Source organism: Rhipicephalus sanguineus, chromosome 8, assembly GCF_013339695.2.
Source record: "Rhipicephalus sanguineus isolate Rsan-2018 chromosome 8, BIME_Rsan_1.4, whole genome shotgun sequence".
NCBI classification, from domain to species: Eukaryota; Metazoa; Arthropoda; class Arachnida; order Ixodida; family Ixodidae; genus Rhipicephalus; species Rhipicephalus sanguineus.
In genome coordinates, this window is record NC_051183.1 from 24,280,799 (window position 1) to 24,296,776 (window position 15,978).

At 47.7% G+C, this 15,978-nt stretch overlaps 1 protein-coding gene across 1 annotated transcript; it reads right to left on the reverse strand.

The window, feature by feature from the left end:
* Nucleotides 1–5: 5 nt before the first annotated feature.
* On the reverse strand, nt 6–11,903 carry LOC119403079 (retinol dehydrogenase 5). Its single transcript, XM_037670028.2, has 6 exons — nt 11,877–11,903; nt 10,209–10,485; nt 5,625–5,828; nt 3,009–3,191; nt 1,826–1,958; nt 6–726 (listed from the first exon to the last, which is right to left on the reverse strand). Exons 1-6 carry the CDS (start codon nt 11,901–11,903, stop codon nt 246–248), a joined length of 1,305 nt encoding a protein of 434 aa, XP_037525956.1. The 3' UTR covers nt 6–245.
* Between the last annotated feature and the right edge of the window lie 4,075 nt (nt 11,904–15,978).

The window sequence follows — 15,978 nt, forward strand, 5'->3', positions numbered from 1 at the left end:
ATAAATCCACATCACCCACCATAAACAACGGACGTTGAGGGATTTTCTAAGACCTGTCTTGGGACATTATCATCAATGAGCGTGCTCCTGGATTATTGAGGCGTGCGATGGACACCAGGTGTCGTGCGCCGGGCGCTTGATCGGTGCATTCCATGTCATCAAAGAATACGAATTGTGAAGTGCTCGCGCCACAACCGAATACCGAGGCTCGCCCGACCAAGTCGTCCCCTTCTCCGCGCGCCCTTCTAGAAGCGGAACTGTGACTTGAATATCGGCGGCGTCTGGAACGCGGGCTGCACGGTCTCCATGTGGTCCAGCGGTTTGTTATTACTGCTCGTGAAGGCCGGGTCTTCGATGGGAAGCGGCTGGACGAGGACGTTCCTCACCCGTATGTTGCCTGCCAGCGCGGCCCTGGGAGTGAACTGGAGGATGAGGAAGAAGTCGCATATCTTGAGCGGCACGAACTCCAGCACGGTCCAGGTGAGCGACTGGCGCACCCCGCAGCAACGATAGCGCACGCTCGTCTCGCTGCTCAACAGCGCCCTGGCGACGGCTGTGGACACTTCGTCGAAGTTCTGGCGCGAGAATCGTCTCAGCTTCCTGGCGAAGGTGAAGGTGAAGCTGTCCAGGTAGGCGGAACCGTACTCTTCCTTGACCAGGTTGGGCAGCTTGTGAGTGACGTCATTGATGGCCTGAGTGACTTCCGTGGGGTCGGTCATGTGGGTCCTGCGAGTGCGGACGCGCGGGATGTGAAAGGAAGAGTGAGTGCGAATGGACCTGCAACCTGTTGGAAAATCCTAACACTGGAAGCGTTCAGTACAAAGAGGGACACCGTTTATGGGCGGCAAACGTGGTTGTGATATCATAGTTGCTAGGACGAAGCATGGACAATATGTGCGGCGAAATATCTTAATCGAAGGTCACCTGAACAAACAGTGCATTCAGTCAAGCGTTCGCAGCGTCCTTGGGTTAGTAGCGATATCGAGGGCTCTCTTTAAGGAGCTTTACTAAAGTTTTACCCTTTGAGAGGTAAGACAACTCTCGAAAGGGAAGCCAAACGTGAGATTAGTACTACTTGAATAGAGTGCCCTACTCTCCCTGTGTTGCGAATGTATCGCCAGCTGCGCGGTCAGGGCGTCGCCGATATGGCACTGCGGTTCCTAGTTGTAGGATAGATGGAGTTATAGTTATTAGCAAGACTATTGTTCAGTTTGCTGATGGTTAGTTACATTCAAAGTGCAAACAGGTGAATTGCGTTGTGTATTGTTGACGTTGTCGTGAGTGTGGGAAAATTTCAGTGAGCAAGACGTTTACAATAAAATGAAAGGAAAAGTGGTTCCCTGACCAGCGACTGTACTAAGCAAATTTTTTTTCTGATTAACTTATGGCGTACTGTCCGGCTGTTGGGCGAAGCAGTGACTTCCGCCGGAATCAAGATACTTTAAAGGTACTCCATTTTTTTTTCATCCATATGTCACCACTGGACACATTGTCAGAATTTCCTCTAAAAGTTATCTAATAAACAGCAGCAGTCTAATCTCCTAAATACCTTGACCAGAATGCTGGCTGATTCAGTACCAGGTGGTATTGATAAGCATTCAGCTGCAGTTCTCTGAAACGTTAGGTTCACAAGGTCTAAGATTTCCGACGATGTTTTTTGAGACCTACATCACTCGTGTTTTACTATGGAACTTGGATAACACCGTGAAACCTTTCACGACTCCGAATCTGCGCTCTAGGCGACCTCCATGCTGTGCGTACGAACTGTCGTAGCGTAGAAGGCTTCATGTTTTGAAATGAGGAGATATATTGAGCGGAGACACACTTGTAGAATGCCGGCTCGACAGTGCAAACTTGGATCTTGAACTTGGCCAGTTCTCGGCGAAGACCGTCCGCGTAGCTGGACAGGGCTGCCGTGGTCGCGGACCCGATCACCATTCCAGGAAGGGAGATCCTGCCTGGACCATAAAAGAAATTGTTTTAAATGTAGCATTTCGCGTCGTACTGTGCACCTGAAGTAAGTCTAGTTATGTCAACGACGAGACAGTAATTACACATTTGCTTGAATGTCAGGAAAACCGAAATGGATGTGTTAACGCTGCAGAGAAGCATATTTACCATGAAAAAAAAAAAACAAGAAGCAATACCAAGACAGTGTAACCGTTCCTTGCTCTGAGGGTGAACGTATCATGAGGACGAGGGTGCTATGAAAGTATCGTTGTGATGGTAAAGTATAAGAGTGCTGTGGGGGCTTACTATGACTGTTCTTTACCGTGATGTTAAGGAGGAGCACTGCCAATCAAATAGCCAAGACGTAAAGAGCACTGGCAACAAGGTCCTGTGTGTTCGAGCGCTCGCCTTAGACGGCTTACTTAACAGCCAGAAGGACAACATCAACATTATGTCGCGAATCCAGCATTAAAACATATTCACGAATAGAGCATCGAGGCAGAAAAGCAATGCAGGCTGCGATGTTGTCCACTGAAGATTCTGATTGAGCAGATTACTATTAAACTTCAAAGGGAAGGTGACCGCGCAAGGAAATGCCCCCACGTTTTTCTTCGGCATGCGCTTAGCACACGGAAGTTTCTTTTCAACCTGTCTCTTGTCATTTGCGCTGTTCAACGTCATGAATCAGTACCAACTTGCCCAACTTTCCAATTTAACGTAGGTAACGTTGGGCTGTTGGTAAGTTCGCAGTCGTTTTTTTTTTTCTCATCCACGACGTGAGGTAAGGTAATTTTGAGGAGGTGCCTTCCAAATGCGTTCCGCTATTCGGACTCAAAAGCTGTTTGATCTCCAGAGCTGCTGAGAATCACAGACCAGATCTAATTGAAATCTTGCCTGATAGATGCAATGCTTCGTCTTGTCTTGTCGAATCGACTTTTTTGGATTACCCGCTAGAAAATATCTCAAATTCCATACTAGCTGGTACATAATTCTATATTCCTGCGTAAACAAAGCAAAGGGGTTAGGGGACAGTCGGATAAAATAAAGAAGAAACTCACCTTGCAACCCAGTAATAAAAACAATGCGGCCGCGACTGCTCTTGATGTGCGGTAGACCGAACAGGATGAACTTGAGCGTGCCGAGGATGTTGACGTCGATGATGCGTTGCATTTCCTTGTAGGGTATCCACTCCATTTCGCCGTAGCAGGCCACGCCGGCGTTGGCTACCACACCCCAAAGAGCTAGGAGCGAAAAAAAAAAAGAATGTCCATAAAGGCAGCTGTAGTATAGTGTCAGTCGCTTCCCTTACGAACGACACAGATAAAATTGCTTAGGAGGTACTGGCGGGCTGGTTGATTACACATAATATTTAGAACAGTAGCGCAAATTTAAGAAACAAGGGCGAAGAATGACACAAAGCACAAGCGCTGACACAACACGGAGCCTGTGTTGGGTCAGCCTGTGATGTTTTGTGATTTTGTCTGGGTGTCTGTGATTGGCGTTAATTGTATAGTAGAAATGCAGGGGAAAGTATGCGTGGCTCCCCTGCTATATACAGCCGCCCCGGCTACAGTGACTTAAGGCCTTATGAACGCTTGAGCCGCCCTTCACCGTTTCATTGTGCGGCCGCCCCTTCGCCCGTGACCGAGGCAGTCACACCACCTATCGGCGTATCTGGGAACTGGAACGTGACATGCGACGCAGACACTCATCTGTCGTCAGGTCCAGCCTTAGAACAGCGCCGCCGTTGAAAGCGTTGAACAGGGAAGGTCGCTGGAGCTCAAGTAACTGCTGAATCACTTCTCGCATATGGCTTCTCACTCTGAGCGATAGTGACAGCACAACCGGAAAGTAGCAGCAGCGGCATACGATGACGAGTCGTACGTACTGTATGAATTGATGTTTAACTAAATGTTCTCGGTCCCGCTGTGCAAACGCCCGAAGATTATAGTCTACGCCGAAGAATTAGTGCACGTATACTCGTGGGTAACAAATGCGCGCGACAACTTCCGCTGTGCTCCCTGCCGGAGTGAGTTCAGTTTTCGCTGGTCCATCTGGATCGGGTCGCCCCGCGCCGGATTTAGTTTCTCTCTCGTGGATTTGGCGCACCGCTCGAGATATACCAGTGCAATTCACCATTACGCACAACATAACACCTGTGTTGTGCAGGGTTGCCAGGTCTAAAACAGAAGATATAGCAAAAAAATTGAAAAAAACTAGCCATAAAGTAGCCAACCTGAGCCAAGGGCAGTAAGAGTAGCAAAAGTAGCAACACGTTTGGGAAAACAACTGCGGCGTTCTTATTTCGAATGACTAAATGCAAGAGCCTTTTGATGGAAATGTAAATAAGCCGAGCGAAAACCCTTCAAAATATTAACTGCTGAGATTGAAGCATAAATTGTTGACTTTAGCAAACATTTCGTTGTAGGATAACGAAGTTTCTTGCGCTGTCGCAGAAATACTTCACTTCGCGCGGCTTGCGAGACTTTTCGCAAAGAGGACCAGAACATGCTGGCGACAATAAAAATTAATACTGCACGAGTGTGCTCACAATCACAGTTGCTGAGATTTAAGCATATACTGTAGTCTCATTCGCAATCGTTTCTTTCGTTATGACGAAGTCTTAGCAGTTAATATAACTCGTACCTAATTTTAAGAAATTGACACAGACATTTATTTCGTCGGATATCCGATTTCTTGTGTCCATGAGTGCAAAGCGTACTGGATGCCGAGAGCTCTCAATTTTCCTGTTCACTACCAATTGCAGCTCAAGATAGTCAATAGGTGGTTTGCAAACTGAGACACCATCCTTCAGTTTGTCCTCAAATCCCAGCCACATATCCAAGAGTATTTTCATTTGTGTAATGTAAGTGCCAAATTTAAAGGGACACTAAATAGAGAAAACGATTTTTCTCGCGTCAGTAAATTACTCCTCCTCAATGCCGAAACCACCAAGCTTGCCGCGAGGAGACGCTTGATAATCGAGAACACGCGCACTAAGAAAACGCGAGCGACGATGCCACCTTGAATGTCCCGCATGAATCTCTGTGACGTCATAAATTCTGACGGTGTATATTAGGACCTACGTCTTTCCCAATTGGTAAAAATAAGTACTCCGTCCTCTCAGGGGGCCAGGAACTTTGTGAACCCAATGTCGTCAAAATACGAAAAAGGCACTTAGGATTCCATGACGTCACATGCGGGGATTTTGGCGCAAGATTTGCAAAGAAGCTTTGACCTTGATTTAATCCTCTCTTATTAAACCTATCATCGAGAAATCAACGATGGTAGAGTTCTAAGAGTGCAATTTATCAGTCTAAGCTGATTCATTGTTTCACTTTAGTGTCCCTTTAATTTTGGGAGTAGGAAACATGCCTTGGTCGCCATGTTTTGACAGAGCATACTCAAACGCCAGCGGCTGCTACGCCGCACGATATTGAAGATTTGGTTCAAATCGAGGGAACAAGAAAGTAGCCAAGAAGTAGCCAAGTAGGCAAGACGCTTTTTCTGCCGCCACCGGCCTGTAAAAGTAGCCAAATCGGCGCAAAATAGCCAAACTATGCAACCCTACCAGTCTTGTGTGTAAATGTTTTGTCCTTGTCTCTTGAATGCGCTGTGGTTCTCATATGATGACTTCTTATAAGACGTTTAGCAAACGTCGTGCCCAAACGCACCTTTCCCTTTTAAGCGATTCTTGACCTCATCGTACGCTCTGACGATGGTGTCGTGCTTGAGGTAGTCCACGTGGAGAACGGTGATCGAGTGGGCGATCAGATTGCGCGAGCCTTCCGAATCCGGGTCCATGCAACCGGCGAACACGATGAAGCCCTTATTTTGTAGCCCCAGGGCGATCGCCTGACCTAGGCCCGTGTCGCATCCTGCAATAACAAAATGAATAAAACAAATTAGGAGCCCTTCCCTTATTGCGAAAATGGGGGCAAGCAAGCTTTGCGTCTGCGTGACGGAAGTCCTACTTTTCTTTCTTTCTTTCTTTCTTTCTTTCTTTCTTTCTTTCTTTCTTTCTTTCTTTCTTTCTTTCTTTCTTTCTTTCTTTCTTTTCTTTCTTTCTTTCTTTCTTTCTTTCTTTCTTTCTTTCTTTCTTTTCTTTCTTTCTTTCTTTCTTTTAGATGCGAAGCATGTTATGGCGGAGTTCAAACCGGTGGTGTGCAGCGTGACCACCCTTACTGCGCATGCGCCACCCCTCTCCACACACCTCCACTCTCCGTCCCCGTCACCCTCTCCCCTTCCCCTCTCTCCCTTTCCACCTCCCCTCTTCGATCCCCCTCTACTGCCCCTCTCTCCCTTTCCCACTCTCCTCTTCCCCTCTGAAACGTGGGCACGACATGCCGAAACGCTGCTTCGCATCGCCTCAGGGTCCCCTTTAGCGGGAGATGGTGTGATTTCTTTCTTTCTTTCTTTCTTTCTTTCTTTCTTTCTTTCTTTCTTTCTTTCTTTCTTTCTTTCTTTCTTTCTTTCTTTCTTTCTTTCTTTCTTTCTTTCTTTCTTTCTTTCTTTCTTTCTTTCTTTCTCACTACGCAATGCTTCCTTCTAACCTTTTCCTTCCTCGATGCCGGGAACTGAACCTTCATCCACATTCTTAGCAGCGCAACACTTCAGTTGCTACAGAAAAGAACCACGGTCACGCGTTCACATCCAGGCAACAGTGAGATGTGTCAACGTAAAATGACAAGTGACTTCGATGAAAGATCAGATATGCATATCAGAAACGGCTGATCGCCGACAAGCACACGATCGAGCGTTCATCAATTATTGGAAAAGGGCGCATACATATATGCATTTCACCAGCGCACCATCGGGGGCCGCATTGCTGTGCACTCGCCGGCGTCTGGTTCTTGGCGTACGATGTCGCCGCCGCAGCCGCTGCCACCGATATCTACGACTCATATTAGGCTTCGCTTTAACAAGGGGAGGTTCAATTAACTTTAAATGCGCTTGCATTAGGGCTGACAAAAATAGTATGAATTTGTCTGAAGGCTGTCGTATTTAAACGTATACTATCATCACTGCAGGGCAATGTTGACTAGCAATTGACTGACGTACGTCTAGTGATAAAGTAATTAGAGGCAAATAAAAGTAATGCTGATGCATTTCTCTTCACTAAATATTGTCGTAATCCATGCCAAGCGAAGCACTAATTAAGCAGCCAATTAAGCGGTGTACACTTACCTTCGATACGTGCAACCATGCTTGTTTTCATCCAGTATACAAGCACGTATCTCGTGCTTCATGTTTCTGAGAGCAAGTGTCGGCAATAGCTTCATATGTTCTGGTAAGAGGCTGCTGCAGCTTCTACAGGAACATTTTTTAAATTTTTTATTGAAAACCTGCTTTTGGCTAATATTCTATACATGTTACGAAAAAGAAAAAAAAAACATGTCTGGTCCCTTCGCCATAGTAATCGGTATAACACGAAAGTGAAACGTATCTTCACAGAAGTATTTGATTGTTTATTGTGCACTGACATATGAGAGCTCGTACAGTCTATTGGTGTTTGGTAGCTATAGCGCCGTTTGGCATGGATACACCCACGTTGACGCCTAGTGGCACATGTCCGTACCGACGACTAGCGCACATGATCATGATTTAGCCCTTTTGGTAGCTGAAATTGTTAACATATACTTGGACACAGCATATGGTGAATCCCGTGCAAAGATGGCATCGCCAAGCACTGGTACTCGGTATATCACTCCTTCGAAGCGTCGTCAGTTGAGTAGAGAAACGGCAAGGGGTGCGCTCCCCAGTAATAGGGAACCTGCGCATGTGCTCATGCAAACGCTACCACCCTGCGCTTCAGGAACGCGGGAGGCAGAGGTTCGTAGCTTAAGCCAAGGACGCGCGAAGGCGTTCCGCTGGCGTGTGTCTCGCTCCACCAAGGCGCGAAATTCGCCCGTTGATGTCGTTGCATTTCTTCAGCGCCTATTGCGACACTTTTATTAGTCGGTGCTATCGCACTCGAAGCAGTAGGCGGCGCAGAAAGAAACACCGTTGGTTCATGTGGAAGCTGCACTACTCTGACAACGAGCGGCCACACAATAACACGACGCGAAAGGCAAAGAACGTAACTTAAGGTCTAGGGCGCCTCCTCGATATCAGCGTGGTCAGCGTTCCTTTGCTGGCATCGAGGCGCCCTAACTGCGTCTAATGTCCCTGGATATTTTTGGGAAATTACCGTCTTTCTTTTAACCGAGCCGTGGTCGTCACCGAATCGCCCCCTATCGGTGCTCGTTAGCGACATGACGCAGTACTTCACTTCACCGCTTACAGACGGCGACACCCCTTCGCCAACCAAGAGCTCCGTTCGGGAGAGAATGCGTGAGAGATATAAAGCACGTATGTGGAGCCTCGTACAGGCGCTCCCAGAATAATTCGGAACGCCGAGCATGCAGCCGCTCGCCGGCGGAGCGCACCGGCGGATAAATGCACGCACGGTGTGCGCATGCGCGGCCTCCCTAGCGAGCTAGTTTCGCTCCCTAGCGCATCGAGACTGGCGTTGTCTTGCACCAAAAAGGGTAGCGCTAGGTGCTCTTTAGCATTATCACAAGGCGAGCGCGGCGGCGATGACGCAGCACCACCGTGATTCGGCTACTCGCGGGCGCTCTCAGCCTCAAGCCATTAGATGGCGCACCGCTCAACGGACCGACGACCGAACATTTTCTGGCCGCCTAGGCGCGCGCAGTGTCAACACCTGAATATTCTTACACCGTGTTCCAAATATATTCGTATCTCCTTATCAATCTGGCCACCGATATGTTCACGGTTGCATCAGATGAAACCACCGTCCTTTGCGAGCGCTAGTCACAGTCGCCTACCGGAAATAATCTGATCAAATAATAAATATGAAGCAAAGTAGCAAAAGAAAAGTGTCATCCAAGCACACGAACACGCACGACGGCTCCGCTCCAAGGCGCGTGCATGCGCACACGCGGCTTCTCACAGACACCACCCACCCAGCGCCCTTTATCAAAAGGCTAAGGGACACACAGGGCACCGTTTTGTAGCAACACAACGCGAATCTAGGTGCAATACGGAGCAACGTTTGCTTGCTAGGGAGACCGCGCACGCGCAGGCCATAGTACTACTTTTCTGCGCGCATACTCCGCCGGCGCGCTGCTGCGTGTCCGGCGTTCCGAATTATTCTGAGAGCGCCTTTACATGTGCGTCGGTGGTGCAGTGGGTGGAGCGCCCAGCACCTATCGTCAAGGATCGAGGAGTCCTGGGTTCGATTCGCAGGTAATTCACATGAGTGTAAATTTTCCTTCTAGTGTTTCTTTGTCATCTATGAGTTTGCATTTTACCGTCATATCCGTGGCGGAAATACGTCAGCAAGTCTTGGTGGAGCCTGGAAAAGACACTTTCGTGTTAAAAAAGGGCAGATCCCATGTGCTGTGGGCATCGACGTAATGCGAAGCAGTCGAAGAGCTCAATATACCACATTGCTTCCTTTGAGACAAATCAATTGAGGCATTCATATCATGACATGTCATTCGCTATCACACGTTTATCATACAAGATTGTACATTCTGGTACATACCATGCTAATGAAACGATCGCGACGGCTCCACGACGTTTGCTTCACGGGATTTGTGTTACTCATGCTATGATACAGATGGCATGCACGTTATTAAATTTCATGTGTTCACCTGTCGTTCGCGTTCGTCATACGCGGGCTTCATTTGACGTATATAATAGGGATGAAACGACCACCAGGACATCGCGATGGCACCTCGTCGTGTGTGTGTCTTGACATACGAGACATGCATGCTGCTGTTCATGCCATGACCTACAATCCATGTGTGTCATGTACTAATGTCACATCATGCGAATTTCGGTGTACTCCGTGTCAATGAAACAACCACGAGGGCACGAAGGCCTTGCTATATCTGTCATGAAGTACATTACGTGATATTCATGTCATGACCCGTCATTCATGTTCATCATACACTCATGTCATGCCGTGCCAGTTTTGGTATACATCAAGTTTCCGGAAATTTCGACTACCTGGTGTACTTTAACATGCACTTAAATCTAAGCACACGGGCCTCAAGCATTTCGCCTCCATCGAAATTCAGTCGCCACGGCCGAGATTCGATCCCGCGGCTTTAGGGTGAGCACTCGAGCACCATAACCACTATACCACCGTGGCGGGTAGATACTCTTCAAAAGGCGGGAGTTCGCTAAGAAATGCTTGGTATTTAAAAAAAGAGACAGGCTTCACTGAATTCGGGTAAGTGGCATACCTGAGACGAAGACGGCCTTCCCGGTCACCGGTAGTCTGCGGCCGAACCTTGCCGTCAGGTAGCGCTTGAGGCAGAAGCCGATAGCGATGGCGAAGACCGCGTGGCCGATCGAGGAGACGGCGTAAGCGAGCGGCGGAGTGATGGCAACCACCACGAACGTGAACAAAGCGAAGCCGACGAAGACCACCAAGGGCGCGTTGTTGACGTGGTGCCTTCGCGTCGTCGTCTCCACGGCGACGTCGGCCACCGTCGCCCGTAGAAGGACGCCCGGAGAGCACTGCCCGGGTGATCCGCGGAGTTAGCCTTAAGCTTTGCTATGTTACGTTAGGTTAGCCTTACAGCTTTAGCGCAAAAGTACAGTCTGGATCATACTTGTCTAGAGCGGAACAGCGCGTGGCTGTGGACGCTGTCGCAGTCCGCAGCTGCCCCCTCGCATTAGCTACAAGCCTCCTTTCATGTCTTAGGTATAGCACAAAGAGCTAGAATGCGGTACGACTACGTTTGGTATAATTACGGGGTCGGTCCCAACATATTTTGGCAAAACACTGCGGCTAAACGGCCGACTGGCCGCTCTATAATGTGTGATTAAACTGTACTGTATACTATACTATACTATACTATACTACACACACATTATACTATGCTGTATAATGTGTGTGATAGTGTACGCGACAATAAGTTGAAGTTGAAGTTCGAAGTTTATCTGATAATTATTACAGATGCAAATGTATAGACATTTTAGAACTGAGAAAGGTACCATAGTGTAAACACTGTAGGGGGCCTTGTAATGTTTAAAAAAAACACCGACACTATTTAACAGCAAAAAACAAAAGCAAAACAAAGACATAGAAAACTGCAAAATATTCAAAATACAAAGTAAGAAAGGAAAAACGTGGTTGGTTCACTTATTTAGGCAAACAACAATACAATGGAAAACATAAAACGATAGGGATAAGGAACTGTAGTAGAAAACGAAGCAAACAATAATCAAAACGACAGAGTGGAAGTTGTGTTTGGGAGACATATTCAATAAACGGTGCTATAGGATAAACATGAAATTGCGACGCCGATGTTTTTTGACGATACAGAAAACACACACTTAATGTTATAAGCCAATGAAATATATTGTTTCGTTGAAACAAAATCTACTCTTTGGGAACCATAGTTTATTCGAACCTTGGGAAGTAAAAGGAAGTGTTATTTAAGAGGCCCTTCAACCATTCCGAGATCAAAGCCGAGAGATTGTTTTTAGGAGCTTACTCATTTTACAGGGGGATAGTCTCTCGTCCCTCCTTCCGTGTACGCTAGTTCTCATTGCTCCCGCTAGAGGCGCAGCTGTGCTCTCCGTTGATTGAAGAGCGCTCACTAGGTGGCGCGGCGCCGCTCAGGCGGCGCTCCGCACTCGGCGCGTGCTCTAGTTTGATAGGAGACCGCTAGAGGGTCACGCCTTAGATAGCGCTCGCTCTTGGTGCGCTTCCTTTCTCTTTGGCCGGACATCACTCAGTGCACTTCGCTACCGCTACTCATCATGAACACCGGAGAAGCCAAGGCAGCAGCGTGGAGGGCTCGCAATGCAGCAGCCGTGCGGGCTCGCCGCGATGACCCTGCGGTGAGAGCTCGCGAGGCCGAAGAGAGACGCCAGCGCAGACAGCATGCACAAGCCACTACCAGCACCGAGACGGTGGCAGCAGCCATTATACAAAACCACTATAGTAAAAGGAAAGCGTTCCCCGGAGCTTATGTGATCCGCAAATAAGCTCTTGAACAAAATGTGTATACTGCATCAATATGTAAATTTGTGTATATAGTGCATAGATATGTAAATTATAAACATTGTGTCTATAATGTGTATATACAGTCACACCATTACAACCCTGGTGTCACCTCTTTATACGATGATGATTGAGCAGATGTACAGAGGATTCACGGTTTACCGGATTTAACCTCTGGAGCAAGCTCCGTCATCATCATTCACTTCGTGGATATGCTGGGATTTTTCTTGCGTTCACTACCCTTTCTACAGGCGCTGTCTCCTCTTCGCACTTACTTCGTAAAACACGTGGACAATATCAGCACTAAGTGTTGAGCCTGTCAGGTTTTCGTGCTTTTCGGCTGCACGCTGTTATCTCCGCTTGCGCAGTCCAAAAAGCACAAAACGAAGTGAAATCAAATAATCGCGCACGATATCCATACGAGACAAGGCAGAACGAGCATGCGACTACATGACTAAGCAAGGTAGGAGACAATTCATAACTTATATCCCTCGTATATGGGCCAATCGAGAGCTTTTCTTCTCGGGACGTCACGTGAGCAAACTGTCAGCGTCACGAATTGTGCCGTAAAGACGGGAAACGTCAGGAGAGAATAACACGCTCGTTCTTAGTATTTTCATAGGCAGTTTAGGGGCCCTTGAAAGGAAAGACGGGGACATACAACGGCGTTCTTCGTTTCCTATGTGATATTCCGTGTATCTCTTATGTGCTGCTCCTTTGAGCTGTTTTAGATGCGAAGCATCTTATGGCTGAGTTCAAACCGGTGGTGTGCGGCGTGACCACCCTTACTGCGCATGCGCAAACCCTCTCCACACACCTCCTCTCCCCCTCCCCTCGCCCTCTGCCCTCCCCACCCCTCTCCACTATTTCTCCCCCTCTCCACTACCCCTCTCTACCTTTCCCCCTCTCCTCTCTTCCTCTGAAACGTGGGCTCGACATGCCGAAACTGCTGCTTCGCATCGCCCCATGGTCCCATTTAGCGGAAGATGGTGTGATTTTTTACTTGAAGCCACGAACAACTAGCTCAGTGTACTGTAGTACACTATACCACTAGCCTACATACGCACGCTTAAGCTTAAGAGAGCGTCGCAAAACGCTCGAAATCTGAACATGTTGGTGTGTATTGACCGTGGAAGAAACAGCGCGGAATTCGAAACACCGGTAGTTCAGCTCGTACCTGTGTCTATGTTTTTTCACAGTCATTTATTTCTATTTTATGCGCTTACACATCGTATAACGTCGCGAAATTTCGCCATTCGCGGTGTTATTGTCTTGCACTAAGAGTGACATCACAACGGCCCTGAATTCCACCCTCATCAGGAATATGGCAGCAGTCGGTAGCGGAACCCCAGAACCTCGTTTTCGGCAGCACGACGCTGCGTATCTAACTCCGTGAACTGCAGCTTGTAGCTTTATCTTGAGGTTATGGCTCTGCGACTGCCCGATTCAAGCGCTCTGGGAACACACAAATGCTCGTATATCTTACAACCGGAGGACTTACTTGAAGGACGCTAGCGACGATAAAGAGAAAATGTGGAGTTTTGACTAGCGTAAGTTAAACTTCGGCTAAAAAAATAAAGACTAGCAAGCATTCCACTCTGTGAAGGTGAGTGACCAGCGGGTGCACTCCCGTCTCTGCTGTCGTCACCTTTCTACATAGGCGCGCTGCTCCTCGCGCGTCCGCACAAATGGCGGCCACCCTATACTTCCTATGGACGGCAGTGCCAACGCAGCGCCTCGACTCGACTGACGTGCAAAACACGTACTCACTGGTTTTCATAACTTTGATGCAATAGTTCTTCCCCCGTCGCTCTCTAGAGGGCACCAGGTGTTTTTATCAGTTCAATGCTTTAAACACACATTGTTTTCTTTATTTCATTGTTTTTATTGGGAACATTCAAGCAATGGCGGTGGCCATGGTAAAAGCTGCAATGAGACAGCTTGAAGTGCCCTTAGCCTCCGCGCTACCCTGTGGCAGCGAGTCACACAATCATATTACAAAAACACGTTTACATGAAAAAGGTAAGTACATTAATTATACAATACGAAAGAGTAATCAGTTCTGAAGTAATTCGAAAACGTTAAAATGATAAAAATCCTGGTGCCCTCTGGGGAGCGGTGGAAGCACAGGTCGGCAAAGTCACCCATGACTCGACTCACTCAGACTCACACAGACTGGGATTCGGCCGTGAGTCTGAGTCTGAGTGAGTACGGGTGAGCAGTATTTTGGTGAGTTTGAGTCCGAGTGAGTTCGCCTGAGAAAAAATTTAGTGAGCGTGAGTACGAGTGAGCCCTGTTGAGGAAAATATTGCTGAGTCTGAGTACGATTGAGCCCTAAGCGCAAAATATATTTCTTGACTCAGTCTTAGTGAGCTCCGTTTCCTTTGCCGACCTATGGTCCCATCTATTCATCTTCAGCATTACTATAAGCCTTATATAGGCTCACGTTTATACTCACGTCTACTAACACATATTTCAACGCACTGGCGTTCATACGCCACCTCAATATCTATTGATCAGAGGCGGGAATTGAGGGGAGGGGGGGAAGTTGCCTTGAGATCCTCCCGCAAACTCTATCACGGGAAGTTCTTAATAAAGACATTTCGTGTGAGTAGTGTCCTTCATGAAAATGTCGTTACTGTAGTGCAATCACTGATAACTCTTACTCGCAAGTATGAGATAAAAAGGCGTCGCGTCGAGCACCGATTATGTAAGATATTGGCGCTAAAGAGCATCGGCACTATGATGGAAACAGCTAATGTTACGCTAACGTACTCATGAGTCGACTCACTCAGGCTCACTCAGACTCAGATTGAACCGTGAGTCTAAGTCTCAATGAGCACGGCTGAGTAATATGTTGGTGAGTATCAGTACGAGTGAGTCTGGCTGAGAAAAAATCACGGTTTTGCCGCAAGGGCGAAGCAAGGAGTGCGATAGCAACAAATTCGAAAGGTATACGAAGTAAGGCTACCAGCTAACCCCTTTGGATCAAATTTCGAGTAACTCTACAAAACACTGGTTAAAGCGAATGCGGCTTTCCAGGGAGCAAAGTGATCTTCGTGCTGTTTGTCGTCTAAACACAAAGCGGTGTGAGCACACCACGTACACGAGCAGTCAATAGATGTCTAACGAGGTAGCGCGCGCGCCGCCAGGGCTCACGACCGCGCACTTATGAGCAAAGTTCGCAGTTGCTGCTCAAGTGACCCCCCCCTCCCCGCAGCTTCAAGCGATGCCGAAAGATAGGCGATGCGTTTCCTCTCTGCCTGACGAGCCATCGAAACCAGGCCTCGCATGCGGGACGATGTACGTTATCGCATGTGCCCTTCGTGCGACGGAGATGGCCGGCTCTTTTCATTTCTGCTTCAGCCGCACTCGACCCCAGCGTTCGCACGCTTCTACTAGCGTGTGGAACATACGATACGCGAGGGCGATGTTGTCGATTTCGACTTTATATGGAGCATGACGGACGACGGCGACGGCAAAAACGCGCCGAGTGTCCATGTAATTCTCATCGCAATAATGACGAATAATTCGTAAACAGCGGGTGTGTGCTGGAGCCGACGTTTCGACAAGCGGACTTCTCTTCTTCAAGGCTGCAACAGTTAAGTTGCAGCCTCGAAGAAGACAAGTCCTCTTGTCGAAACGTCAGCTCCAGCACACACCCCCTGTTTACGATTCTTTCGTCGCAAGCTTCCGTCTTCTCCTGACTCCTGCCATTTTTTTACTACCGCAATAATATGAGCAATCTCCCATACACTCGTTGCTTTTATATTATTATTATTATTATTATTATTATTATTATTATTATTATTATTATTATTATTATTATTATTATTATTATTATTATTATTATAACTCAACTATAAAAAATTACACCATCTCCCGCTAAAGGGGACCATGAGGCGATGCGAAGCCGGAGCACTTGCACGATCGCGTTCCGTTGGCGTTCGTTGGGCATGCTACCGACCTCGCGTCATGGAACGCGAAGAGGGACGCTA